Source organism: Hydra vulgaris, chromosome 12, assembly GCF_038396675.1.
Source record: "Hydra vulgaris chromosome 12, alternate assembly HydraT2T_AEP".
Classification (NCBI taxonomy): Eukaryota; Metazoa; Cnidaria; class Hydrozoa; order Anthoathecata; family Hydridae; genus Hydra; species Hydra vulgaris.
In genome coordinates this window covers 81,442,848-81,457,500 of record NC_088931.1, presented here as the reverse complement: position 1 = coordinate 81,457,500, position 14,653 = coordinate 81,442,848, and the positions used below count along the sequence as shown (strand labels likewise).

At 27.7% G+C, this 14,653-nt stretch overlaps 1 protein-coding gene across 2 annotated transcripts in view; it reads left to right on the top strand.

Moving 5' to 3' along the window:
* Positions 1-10,404, top strand: part of LOC100205723 (germ cell-less protein-like 1) — a 38,009-nt gene extending 27,605 nt beyond the window's left edge. The window contains exons 7-9 of one of the 2 annotated variants that reach the window (XM_065814644.1): positions 6,595-6,740; positions 8,939-9,093; positions 9,833-10,404. In XM_065814644.1, coding sequence (XP_065670716.1) covers positions 6,595-6,740; positions 8,939-9,093; positions 9,833-10,004 — 473 coding nt within the window. In that variant the 3' untranslated portion in view covers positions 10,005-10,404. Of the gene's footprint in view, positions 1-6,594; positions 6,741-8,889; positions 9,094-9,832 lie in introns of those variants that run through there. The other variant, XM_065814645.1, reaches the window with a different exon arrangement.
* The last annotated feature ends 4,249 nt before the right edge of the window (positions 10,405-14,653 follow it).

The following is a 14,653-nucleotide window of genomic DNA, read 5'->3' as shown; positions in this document are numbered from 1 at the left end:
GTAGGAAGATACCAGTTTCTCGGAGCATATGTTAAAGGAAGAAAAGAACGAATAGACCAAATTTCTAAGGAAATTACAAAATTGTGGGACAATAAACTGAATTTTCCACGTGTGTCTGATCAAGTGATAAGAGCAAAGCTTATGAAGGTGCTGAAGGTCTATGATGAATGTGTCAAGCGTGGAAAGTATGATGTTCTCAATGCATTATTTGACATCACGAAAGTGAATGGTCAGTGGTTATCCTCGGAAGATAAACGTCTATACCACCTACAAAAAGAAAGTAAAGGACAGGTGGGGTACTCAACAGGACAAGTGGCAAGTAAAGAAACCATTCACCCTTCCAAGAGAAGGAAAGTCCAGTCTGGAACAGCAATACCTTCCACATCACAAGTCCTGTCTACCACAGACAGTGGTACTGAATCTGAAAACTGCAAAAGTAAGAGTGAAGATGATGAAGACGACGACGGTGATAAAGACGATGATGAGGACACTCAGAAAAAAACTAGAAAGCACTACAAAAGTAAATTTGCTGTAAGTATGGTTACATCAAGTGGAGTTTCCACAAAGAAAGCTGCTAAAATATGCAATGTATTATCACAACAAGGTATTGATATTCCAACTCCAAGTCAATCAGCAATTTACAAGTCCATATTCAAAGAGGCAGGTAAATTAAAAAAAGAAATGATACAACAACTTAAAATGGAACAGTGGTCCTTACACTTTGACGGCAAACGAATAGATGATAAGGAATATCAGGTAGTTGTACTTCAGAATGAAAGAACTGACGTGAAACTTGATGCACTGCGTTTAAAAGATGGCAAAGCTGAAACTGTTGCTGAAAAAATTGCCAAACTTATTGATGAATACAATTTGTGGAATTCAATTAAGATGATCCTTACTGATACAACAAACGTCAATACTGGGAAGAGAAATGGAGTTGTTGTGAAGTTGCAACGTATGTTTAAATTAAAGGGTGTCACAATACCACAATTTATCGGTTGTCAGCATCACGTACTAGACAGGATTCTCCGTCTGGTGATGGACGAAGAACTTGGGGGTGATACCAAATCTCCAAACATTGAATACCCATTTGTGTCTGAACTGTTGAATAAGTATGATGAACTGAAGGATAAGTTTGTGAATGGAACTGTAGAAATTCTTGATAAATCAGGGTGGAGAGACGATATGAAGTTTTTGTACCATTTAACAAGAGTGTTTAGGTTCTATGAAGAACAAAGAAACTTCCCTCTGATTCACTTTCAGAACATTCCTAATATGAGCAATGCCAGATGGAACTCATAAGCCATTCTCGCCATTCTGGCGTTCATTCTTATGCCTGAAGCAAGAAAGAATTTGGAGAAGGTTTGCAGGTTCATTTCATATGAGTGGGCAGAACATTGGTTTAGTAGTCAAAAGTACAATGACAATGACTTCAAGAATTTATCTGATGTATTGAAGCCTTACAAAAAGGCATTGCAGTCATTCAAAAATCACTGGAAGAAAGAGCCATCCGTCATCGACATACCACGAAGTAATCAGATAGCTGAACGTGCAATCAAGGTGATGCAAGACCTGTATGCTTCCTGCAGAAAGAAAGACAAACTGCAACTTCGATTCATTCTAAGTAATAAGCGCTAGACTCTTTATGAGACGTGAGCATCATGTGACCCATGTACTAAACACAGTAGGCCTATAGACACAGACAGTTATGTATATTGTTGTACTAGACGCTTTGATACTGTTAATTTTGTAATACTTGTATAATTATATATCACATAATGTTTTTTGTTATATCACAGTACATGTTGCATAAATAAATAAAATAACAACAGGAGTATGACTCTTACAACATCTTCAGCCTTTAATATTCATTTACTGTACAAAAGTGTACCTATTGAAAATTCGATTTTTTGGTTTTGGGGTGACCTTTTTTCAAAATATGTCAAAATGAAACATCTATTCGTTCTTTTTACATAAAAGTTCATTGAATTACGATACAGGCCTAGTAGGTTGCAAAAAAGTCATATCCCTAATATATATATATATATATATATATATATATATATATATATATATATATATATATATATATATATATATATATATATAGAAAGTTATTAAATATAAAGGAAAGTTTTGAAGTTCTTAGATATTGGTTTACTAGCTCTAAATATTTTCGTTTCAGTTGTCATTCTTACAAACTCGTTATACTTAAGGTTACTTTTTCTGTTTTAAATGCTAATTAAAGTTAAAGCCCACTTACTAAACATCATCAGCGATATTGTGAATCAGTTCCGCTTCCTCCTCATAAAGTATTTTTAACCTTTTTAGTTGATTTCTATCTAATTAATTTAATTTCTGCAATAACTCAATGATTTAATTATTTGATTTGTTCATCTAAGAAGAATTGCTTTGAATGTGTTAAAATGTTCATGCGAAACATAAAATTGTTATTAAAAAAATTAACTTTTTTATTTATAAAATAATTTAGCTTAAATAAAACTAAAGCTAGCGTTAGTTTTATTAGAATCTTGTTAGACTTTTTGGGACTGGGGGCTATTTTTATATTGGAGGCCTTTTTATGTGCCAGAGCGTAAAAATGATAAAAAGTCTTTTGACTATTTCGGGGCCCGTAACATTCTGGGGCCCGGGGCTATAGCCCCCTTTAATCCCAACCCTCCTTAATCCAGCACTGGAAATAAGACACGAGTATATAAATAAAAATTATATTAAACTCTTTAATAAATAAAAGAACATTTGTTTCCTTATTAAGCAATCGTAAGATGTTACTTTATATAAAAAATGTAGCTTAATTTTTTTATTTTTTTTTTTATTATAAAAGAGTGATGTTTGGAAAATATTTGTTCTAAACGTAATTTATTTTGCTTTAATTTTTTTTGCGTCAGAAGTTATTTTCTTTTTCTAGTCTATTTTTTTTACGTAATTATCTCTCATTGGTCCAATGAATCTTTTTTGCGCTTTTTTTTTGTTTTTTGAAATGTTCTCAAAATGAATAAAAAATCTGGCCGGCTTTCGCAACTAAATATTATTCCTATGGTCAGTTATCGAGAGCGATCGCTCCCGCTTCCCGACCAAGCCTGTATATATATACATATACATATACATAAATATATATATATATATATATATATATATATATATACACATATACATATATATATATATATATATATATATATATATATATATATATATATATATATATATATATATATATATTTATATATATATATTTATATATATTTATATATATATATATATATACATATGTGTATATATATATGTGTATATATATATATATATATATATATATATATATATATATATATATATATATATATATATATATATATATATATATATATATATATATATATATATATATATATAAGTATAATTGTGTTTAGATAAGCAATATGATGTCATGCTGAAATAGCCTGCTGCAGGAGGCTTCAGTAAATACATTGACAATCTTATAGTCTGCTTTGCAAAGGAGTGCTGCTACATCAACTGAGGGTTTGGGCAGAGGCAGCAATCTTTTATTTCATTATTCTTTTTTTTTTTTTTTTCTAAAAAAATATGCTCTAAAGGTACTCAAAAGAGTATGTAATTGCTGATCTATAGTACAGTCTTCTCCGTTTGAAATTTAATGCTAGTGCACAAAAAAGCACTGGCAAGATGGTAATTTTTAAGTTAGCCTGGGCAATTAAAATTTTTCTTTCTGTTATTTAAATTAAAATAGAAATAGCAAAAATAATGCTTTGAATTAATACTTAAAAAAAAAGCCTTTTTTCATAAAAGTTGAACAAATGAACAAAAACGTATTGTTGAAATTTAAAATAAAACCCTTTTATTTTTTTTGGCAAGCGCTTTTTTATGCGCTTGCCAAAGTTTTTGCGGGCGTGTGGGCGAGCATGAAAAGACTTGAATGCGAAAGCCCTGGCTAAATGGAGAAGACTGATAGTAATAAAAATATAACAATAAACATGTGTTTAAATAAGCTCTGTGATGTTGCACTGAAATGAAATGTTGCCTACTTCTGTCAAAATTTCAAAATGCCCTAACTTAAACGGCCTGCTGCCGTTTAAGTAGGGGCATTTTGAAATTTTGACCAGAAATTTCATTTTTCGAAATTTCATTTTTCGGTCATCTCTTAGAAAAAGAAAAAATCTTTATTTTCCATAGATGGTTTAAACCATTATGCTTGTTTTATCAATAAAGTTATATACCTGTTAATCTACTAATCTTTGTCCCACAATTACCAAAATTCATAGACAGTATAAAAATAACAAACATTTTTCAGTTGGTTGTGTCTGGAATTTGTTTGCAACAACTCATAGTTTGTTACCACGGCTAGCTCCCAGGGTTCAACCAATGCTAAATCAATGTTTAAATACTGTCAAAATCCAATCAATGAGATCATGTCACTGCTTGAGAAATAAAACTATTACAAAACAAACTTGCTGATAGATTGTTTATAGCAACCTCTGTTACTAGGACATATTAGTTGTACTACTGACCAAATTGAGATGATGTTTGCTGGGTGCCAAATTTTTCTTGTTAAAACACTGTCAACATCCTGAATGCCAGTACCATATCTCAATGAGAGATTAAACTAATTGAGCAGCTTTTATCTACTTAAAGAAAGTTTCAAAGTTTTTTTTACTTGTTATATTAAAAAAAAGTTGTATAAAACTTAACTTCAACATTTGCATAATATTTTCAGTTATCAATCTTTAGTTTTTTATTTTAACACAACATTTGAGATTTAACTTTATTTTTTGTACATTGTGAAATGCAACCAATGACCAAAGTTTGCACAATTTAAAAAAACAATACTAAAGTATTAAACTATGTTATGCAGAGTAAATTATTGTATATTAAATAAATAATATTGCTGATGTATTGCAATGTAATTTATATTTCACATTTTTAAATGCATTTAAGAAGCCTAAAGTCTCTTATATTATGATAGTGTACATATTTTCTTTCAATGAAATAAATTTTTAACTCTTAAGAGTTGGGCAACTTCAGAAATGAGTACAAGTATAATCCTTGGTAACAAAATAAAAAAAAATATACATGTTTTAATCTCAATATTTTAGCATATTCATAAAACTTAGAGTTTTTACTGCTTTGCTGCTGTTTAAAATACATAAAACATGAAAGTAATTCAGGTGCACATTTATATATATATATATATATATATATATATATATATATATATATATATATATATATATATATATATATATATATATATATATATATATATATATATATATGTATATATAAATGTGCACCTGAATTACTTTCATGTTTTATGTATTTTAAACAGCAGCAAATGTATATATATTACACCAAAACTGTGGTCAACTGCTACAAGGCCCATGACATCAATTGTGTCAAAAAAGTTGACAGTTTACTAGCTGCACCAGAGTGTTGCCCAATCAAAGAATCTTGGGCTATTTTGAATAGAAAAAGTGTATAAAGGTAACTCTACAAGCAAAAGACATGAAGCAACTACAAACCAGAATAAAGCTTTGTCTTCTTTTTTTTGGGGGTCAACTTGTTTTTTGGTCAACTCGTCTTGGAGATTTAGCCAACTCAAAGACGAACAAGTTGCAACACAACTTGTCTTTGAGTTGGCTAAATCCTAAGAAATGGGATGTTTGAAGACAAATCTAATTGAAAAACTAAAAACTATATTTAATGGTATTTTCATTTAATCTCCAGCTTAAAAACTAACGGGGTAATTGCCCTTAAAAGTCAGTCTGGATTTTTAGTAACCACCAGTTAGTCTTATCATTATTATTGCAATTAAGTTTAACTTCTTGATTAGAAGTACCAGCAAAAAATTTGTTTGAAGCATTAAAAATGTTCTCCATATTTTCTTAAGGGTGCTATCATTTTATTTTTGTATTACTCCACTTATTTGTGATTAAAATTTTTTTGGACTTTGTAAAATTGTAAAATTTCAAACTCTTCTAGTAGAAATATTTATACTCAATCAATTTTGCTTTTTTGAATTTTAGTCTATAATTATCTATAATGACTATCTATATTGCCATATTACATACTTCCTATATCTCCATAATTTCTCTATATCTCCATAATATTTATATTCATTAAAGTTTTACCAAATCATTTATAAAATTTTAGTTCTTTAGAATTCAAATAGTCATCAAATTCAAAGAGTTTTTACAGATTTATTTAGGTCTTTCTAAAAATACTAATCTTCTAATTATCTTTTTGACATTGTCAAAACTTTTGTTTTGTCTGTTTTTTTAACACTTTTTTTGAGTTATTCTTTTTTAAACAATAGAAGTAAAAAAAAATTATCTATTTTTTTATTTCTGTGTGCTGAAATGAATTTAAACAAGAAGCCATAAATGTCATAAATATCTGTAAAAGTTATAAATATCTGTAAAAATTTTATAATTGTCATCTAACATAATGTTATATAATATAAATATCCCAATTTTTACTAAATAAAAAAATTGTCATCTGTTGAAAATTAATTTAAAGTTTTCAACATTTGTTTAAGTATTTTTTTCAATGTTTATGTTTTAGATTGGTTACTGCCTGTCTACCAATCACAATGGAAGTCAATGTTATCTGTATATAATGGAGAAGATACTGGTCCTAAACAAATAGTTGAAGATTTATTTTACAAGCAAGCATGTCGTTGTGGCAGGATCCTTGAAACTGATACAAGAGTAAAAGTTTTTATTAAAAGTCTCATTTTCTGCTATTGATGCCATTATACATAAGAACTCTGGGCTCAAAATTGATTCTTTCTCTACCCTAAAGATCTTTACATTTTATTTTGAATTAACATTTTATTAGATTAATTTTTTTTTTAAACTTGCAAAACTATTTAATTCTAATACAATTGCTTTTTGGCTGAAAACCAATATATAATTCTATATGAAATAAAAGCAAAAATCTAAATTGTGTTTATAAAAATAAAAATGAATACAGTCAAAATATTTTAAGATTTTTTTTTTAATTGTTTTGATTGTTAAATGCATTTGTTGTTTTTTACTATTGTTGTCAATATCTGCAAAGCCGTTGTTGTCAATATCTGCAAAGTGTTGTTAGGATTATACCATTCTTAAATTTCCTTAAGCTTCCATTGTTTTGAATTTTTGTCTTCATATCTGTTACACATTTCACAAGAATTAGCCGTAAGTTTTTAAAATATTTTTTCACTAAAATTTGTCTTGAATTTAAATTCTGATAAATTCATTATTTTTTTGTTTCAAACATGTTAGACTACAGATTCATTTGAAAAATATCAGTGTTTATCAGAATTCTTATTAAAGAAAATGTTAAATAGTAGAAATAGTACTATTTGCCTCTATATTTATATATTTTTTTTTGTTTATAGGTAGACTTAAAATGTTTATTTTTGTTATTTACTGTATACTAACAAAATATCAAAAATTAGTTTTGATGCAATCTTTTATCATTTCATATCTCTATTAAAACACTGTAAGAACAAGGTTGTGTTATTTAAAAAAAAAATTGAAAATACTAAAGCAATTCAACATTTAATTTGTGAAATTAAATGTTGAATTGCTTAACATTGCGCTGTAGACAAGTTAATGGACAAAGATTTTTTTAAGAGAAAGAAAATTTCAAACATTAACCTATTTACACTGTAATATGATCTGTATTAGTATCATGAACTAAGCGAGGCAGGATTAGGGTCTTGAGGGCTATAAGAAAGAGATGAGGAAAAAATTATGGTATTTTATAATTTTTTTATTTTCTGTTTTTTATGGTTTCCCTTTATGTAGAAGTTGATATGATGCTTAATATAATATGGAAAACATGTGCTTCATTTTTGCCTCAAACATATATAAATTTTTATTAGTTTATATAAATAAACTTTAAGAAATTAAAAATAGTTTAAATACTGGGTGTCGATTTTTTTTTAAGCATTATTTTACAAAATAAAGCTAAAGGCTTAAGCTCAGGATAAGAATCTATAGAATACTTGTTTTGTTATTACAACAATTTACCAATAATTTTGTATAAACATTTTTGCTTTAATTTTGGAGAAAACATCAGCAATTTAGATTTGAGGCACAGAAAGGAACAGAGTTTTTAAAGATTATGAGTTTAAGTTGCTGTGCAGAAGATGTTTTTTTAAATCAGCTCTATTTATACCATGTCACTTTGTATGACAAGGTTAGCTGGTGCAAGAGGGAAAAAGATTGGTTTTTAGTAATCTTTTTTTTTATTATTCTATTTGTTCATAGAGTGTTAACATTAATTGTACCGTGTAAAAGTAACATTAATTGTACCATGTTTACTTTGAATTTAATACTGTGGTAATGTGGAAAAAAAAAGTTAGCCTAAAAGGTGGAGATTTTTTATATTAACACGTAAAATTAGTATTTAAGTATACATGTTAAGGATGGAAAATATAAGATAACTGATAGTATAAGGTACCTGATACCTGATACTATCAGTTATCTTAAGGTAAGGATTAAAAAACTTAAGGATTAAAAAACTTAACAGTAAGAAAAGATGTAATTGTTGTTTTTGTTTAAAATTATGCATAAAATTATTACTTAAAAATTAATTTATTTAATTTAAAAAATTATTTATGTAAAAAAAAATAATTATTTAAAAATTAATATATTATATAATATATTATTTAAAAATTTTTAATATACTTATTTTAAATTTGAAACTAAAATTTAAAGGAATTTAGATGAAATAATATTACCACATACTTAATTTTTTATAAATTTATTATATTCTATAAAATTAATTTATTATATTAAATATTTTTTTTATTTAAACTAATACAATAAAAATAAAATGATAATAATTGTTTATTAAATTTTATAGTACTGCTGGCGATAAACAAATGATAATAATCATTTATTAAATTTTATAGTACTGCTGGCGATGGACAGGTCTTTTTTCATTTGGTATTGATATTATACTTATTTATAATAACAGAACTAAAATTTTATCTGTAAAAAGAAATACGTATAGTCAACCATGCAACTTTGCTGTTTGCCTTCAAAGTCAAAGAGCAGTCGTATTAAGGTAACTTTAATGTTTTATTTTGATTTATAGTTTGTTTTAATTATAATTAAATACAAAATTTTAGCTACCTGCCCCCCCCCCCTCCCTAAAGTACAGAACACCCTACATAATACCCTTAAATCCCATTACACTTGATTGTAGGGGAGTTAATAATCCTAGATACTGTAGATTGGGTTTTCTTTTTTTTTTGTATAGGTATGAAATTGAAAATGCAAAAGTGCATTTTAAATGTTATTCCTATACAAAAAAAATGCAATTAGATAATACAATAATATTTATTAATATTGTATTATCTAATACAATAATATATTTATAGGTATCATTGTATATACATTATTTTGCATATAAATCAAAATACTTGAATGTTTTATTTTATGTTTACATTAGTAGCTTTTTTGACATCTACTGTTATCTGTTCCAAAAAATTTATGATGTTAATGTAAAAAAAACATATTTGTTTAAAAATAATTTAAGTTTATTTGTTAATTTCAAATATAAACTGATTTAGAAAACAAAAATTTCTGAGGGTTCAATTCTCGATAGAGAAGGCGGGGACCAATTTAATCCAAATGTTTTTGATCAAAAAAAAAGCATATTTAATTTTTTTTATTATAATATTCTGAAAACTATAAATTAAGTAAAAATTATTAATTTTTTTTTGAATTAGTTATTTAGAGTTTTGGAGAACATTTTTTTTATCATTATAATGATGTATCGATATGTATTTATATTGATATAGGCTAAAGGCATTTACTATAAAAATCAACGGAGAAGAACTCAAAGCGTTAGATACTGGTATTCTTTTGTGGAATTTCCATACCGACGAAGAATTGCCATTATTAACTTTAGATGATACCTGGACTTTTCCCGTTTTTGTTAGCACTAGATTTCTTCTTTCGAATAGCTCATAATTTTTTCATCTCAACGGAAAATATTTTTGTTGTTTTAAACGTTACCAAGGTTACTCTGGCACCTTTTTATTGTCTATTTTTAAAAACCTATCGTAATCTGAAGTCCCATTATACATTTTGAATCGAATGAAATTTTAAATTTCAATATATTTTTGCAGTCTTTGTGACTTACTTTTTAATTATTTTAGCTTTCAATTTTTACGATTATTTTGTTTATCAACAGAGTTAACTATACCCTATAAAGCTTAGAGATTATTAGATAGGTTGTATTTTTTATGGTACAGCCGTGTGCTTTTGGGCAACTGATTCGCGCTCTTAACTGATTTTCTGACGCATTATGACAGTTATTATTTTTTATATACCACAAAGTTAAAAAGTTTAATAAAGTACATTAAATTAATTCAGAGGTTTTTGGTTTGTGTTATAGTTCAAGTGGGGTAACTACGGGACGATTAAAATTGAGGAATAATAACGGGGGAGATCTTAAATTTCTATGAAATATTATACGGGTCTAACTTCGCAAAGAAATTTTTAAACAGATATTCAAACTAATAGATTTTCGTAGCCTAAAATTGAATTTTCAAAATAAATTTTCAATATAAAGACTTGATAAAAGAACTTCTTTTTTTTTTTCAAAAAGGTTTTGGACTTAATGATCAGAGATGATTGTTAGTTTAATGTTTAATGTATGCAAAATTCAATTTTAGGGTTAGTTTGTCAACGGTGGATAGTGAATTTAAATTGAATTACTTTATATTTTTTTCAAATTTTAATTTATATCTAGACAAAAAGTCTTACATGATCGTACAAGAATTTCTATAGGTCATGTAGGATATGCAGGCGTTGGCACATGGGCAGTTGTCAAGGGCGCCAAAATCATTTCAGATAAACTGCAAATACCCAACTCGAAAAATTGTCAAGGATAAATAAAATGCGTATACGCACATTATTTGTTTTCCCAAAAAAAAAAAAAAGGTGTTATTGCTATTGTTGCATAGAAACATTCACAAAATATGAATCAAAACACGGTTTTCGTTTATCTCGACGTTAAAAAATGAAATTATATCCTGTGTAAAGATAACAAATTTACAATTTCTTTAAAATCGTATCGTTCTTTGCTTCAGGTTTGACGAAGAATCAGTGTTAAATGAAGTTTTTCGAATGCAGAGACGTAAAGTTATATTTTGATTAACCATACCTGTTTTTAATATAGTGCTTTGATTTGAATTTGAGTCTATTATCTGTAAATTTTATACTGTAGTGCAAATATTTTTTGATTTAAAAGCACCCCCTGTTAAAGAATTATCATTTTGTCCCTTTGCTATAAAAATCATAGAAGTTCTTTGTATAAATAGTAAAGAAAAATTTATTTGATGTAAATTAATATTTAGTACGGTATTCTTTTGAGTCAATAACTGCTTGACAACAATGTCTCATTGACGAGATCAATTTTTGGCATTGTTCAAGCGTAATGGCGTCCCAAGCAGCTAGGGTTTCTAACAGCTGTTAACAAAGACCATGAAACAGATGTTTTTTTAGCCAAAATTGAAAAACAGGATACAGCTGTTTTTTTGCTACCTGTTTTCCTGTTTTTGATTTTTATCTTAATATTTTTTTCTAACAGAAAATTTAAATTTAAAAGAACAGTTTGATTTTTAAACGATTTCTGGATTTGTAAATATGGAACAAAAAATTAAACTTAAAATCTCTATGATAAAATCTCTATGAAATTTAAAAATATTTGCTTTTAATCCCCTATGGGCAATCATTTCTAATACTCGTTTAGGATAATCATTAAAGATTGTTTAGAATAATCATTAACAGAAATTAACAGAAAAACTTTAGTACTATTCTCAACACTACCACGATTACCAACAACAATTACAAACACTATCATATTCCTCAACTCATAGATGAGCCTAATAAAATACTCGTATCAACTTCCGACATTGAAAGTTGTATTCTTAAGCTTAGATCTTGCGACGCAGTGCAACGCAGAGTACGGACGTATACTTTTAGAAAGAAGTTTTTAAACTGAAAAAATAAAAATTAAAAAAACATGGCAAAAAATTTTACAATAACGCAACTAAAAGAAATAATGGCATACATGAAAATACAATCATAAAATTGTTTAACGATAAAGTAGAAAAATTGGAAACAAAATTCTCATTTTTACAAGAAGAAAATAAAATCCTTAGAAGTGAAGTAGGAGACTTATAAAAATCCATGGAGTTTTCGTCAGTGAAAATTACGAATGTTTATTAGAGAAAATAACGGTCTCTTGAAAAACATTAACTACAAAAACTATCGAAAATCGTCATGAAAACGAGTAAAAGATTGAAAACAAAAAAGTTATTATTGATAAGTCGCCGAAACAACTTAAGAAATAGAAGATAGAAGTCGCCGAAACAACTTAAGAATCGATGGGCTTGAGGAAAATGAAAGCGAAAATTGGCAAGACACGGAGAGTAAAGTGAAGAACTTTGTTAAAACAAAGCCAGGAATAAATGAAAACATCGAAATCGAAAGAGCACATCGAGTTGGAAGAAAAGAATTTGGCGAAAAAAGAAGAAATAGAACAATCGTAGTAAAGTTTTTGAACTATAAAGATTAAAGCTCGATATTGGAAAATTACGTTAAAGCAAAACTTCGGCAGCAAGGTCTATTCGTAAAAGAAGATTTTTGCGAACTAACGATACAAATAAGAAGAAAGCTGTTTACTGATGCAAAGGAGTTACGATTGAAAGGCAAGTAAGCAAAAGTAGTTTATGATAAATTAATAACACGTGATTTAACTAAGAAAAATTCCTTTATTTTAAAACTATCAAATATAAAAATTCTAAAATGGATTCAATTCAACAAAATATTAAATTGAATTTGCAAAATTTAAAAAAAAACTTAACAAAAAACTTGATCTTGATTTAAATTACTTTTGTGATACTGGTGCTTTACAAAATAACTCTTATTTTTATAATAATAAAATAAAGGAATTTCTTCAGCGGGATCATATTAATGTTATTCGTTTTAATAATAGAAGCCTAAAAAAAAACTTTGAAAATTTTTACAATAATTTAGAAGAAACAGAATATTTTTAACGTAATATGCGTAACAGATATGTGGTGCAGCTCTGATAACACTGCATTGAACATAAATCTCCATCTCTCAGACTTTAATATGGTCCTGCTTGCACGCAAAACAAACAAGTGAGGTAGAGGCAGTGGCGGCGTTAGGGTAGGGCCTGGTTAGGCGATGGCCCAGGGCGCCGAATATAAAGGGGCGAAACTAATTGGTTATTTTACCCTTTGCCTTTTTTTTGAATGGGGTTAAACTGAGCTAGGGGCGCCGTAGAAATCTCGCCCAGGGCGCTGGTAGTGCTAAAACCGGCACTGGGTGGAGGTGATCTTATTTATGTAAACAATTATTTGCAGTTTATTATTACGCCTGACATGAGTATTTCTGATGGCGATAAAGAGATTTTAACTGTTTGAATTATTACCGAAAAAATAAAAATATAATTTTAAGCTACTGCTATCGCCCACCATCAGGCGCAATTAAAAGTTTTAATAATTTTTTAAACAATGATATCATAAAAAAAGGTTTTCTCGAAAAAAAAATTAAATTATTTAATTGGTGATTTAAAGTTGAATTTTTATGACTGTTACATAAATAGCAACATTAAAAATTATTATAATGATTTGTTTGAAAAAGGAGCAATTCTTTTAATAAGTAAACCTACCAGGGTAACAACAAAATCAGCTTCACTGATAGACAGTATTATTACAACCGATACTTCATATAAATTGCCTAAAAAAGGAATTATTAAAAGTGATTCATATGATCGTTTTCCCATTTTTTTTCCGAATTTAATAGAACTACTGAGTTATTTCCTCCACAAAAACAAGTAATTATAAAACGAATCATTAACGATAAAAACTTTCTCTTATTTAAATTATCTTTGATAAATTGGAGTCTTATTAGTACTACTGAACCAAACAACTTATACAAGTCATTTTTTAAAATATTTTATGAAATTTACGATGTAAATTTTCCAAAATGCGAGATTTGTAAAACAAATGAAAATATAAAATCACCATGGATAACGAAAATCCTCGAAAATAAAAAAAAAACTGTATATTATAAACCTAAAATTTAAACTAATTAAAAATAAAACACTCTATAAAACTTATGCAAAACAATTTAAAAAACAAACACAAAACCTTAAAAAAAATTACTACACTAATCTATTAATTTGAAAAATATAATGTTGCGCTAATCAAATTGTCATAAACGTAAATCGTTTGGGCTGTTTGATTGTAGAAAACAATTAATGCCCCCTTGGGAATATGTATAAATAGCGTGCTTATTAAAGCCACGCCCTCTTGGAGTAACTTCTCAAACAACAACGGACTCGAGCAACTCTTCTACTACTAGCTGTGATCTACGATCTCTTCTTTGTGTTTATCGCATATTTGTATAATAATACTATTATAATATATTAATAAATTGAACCGTTTTACAATACGACTTTTATTTAAAACAACATGGAGCCCACGGAGAATACGAAAAGAATACGAAGTCCTAAAGTCCACAATAGAGACTAAAAGACAAAATTAAAGGAGCGATATATAAAGAAAGAGTTGTGATCAATT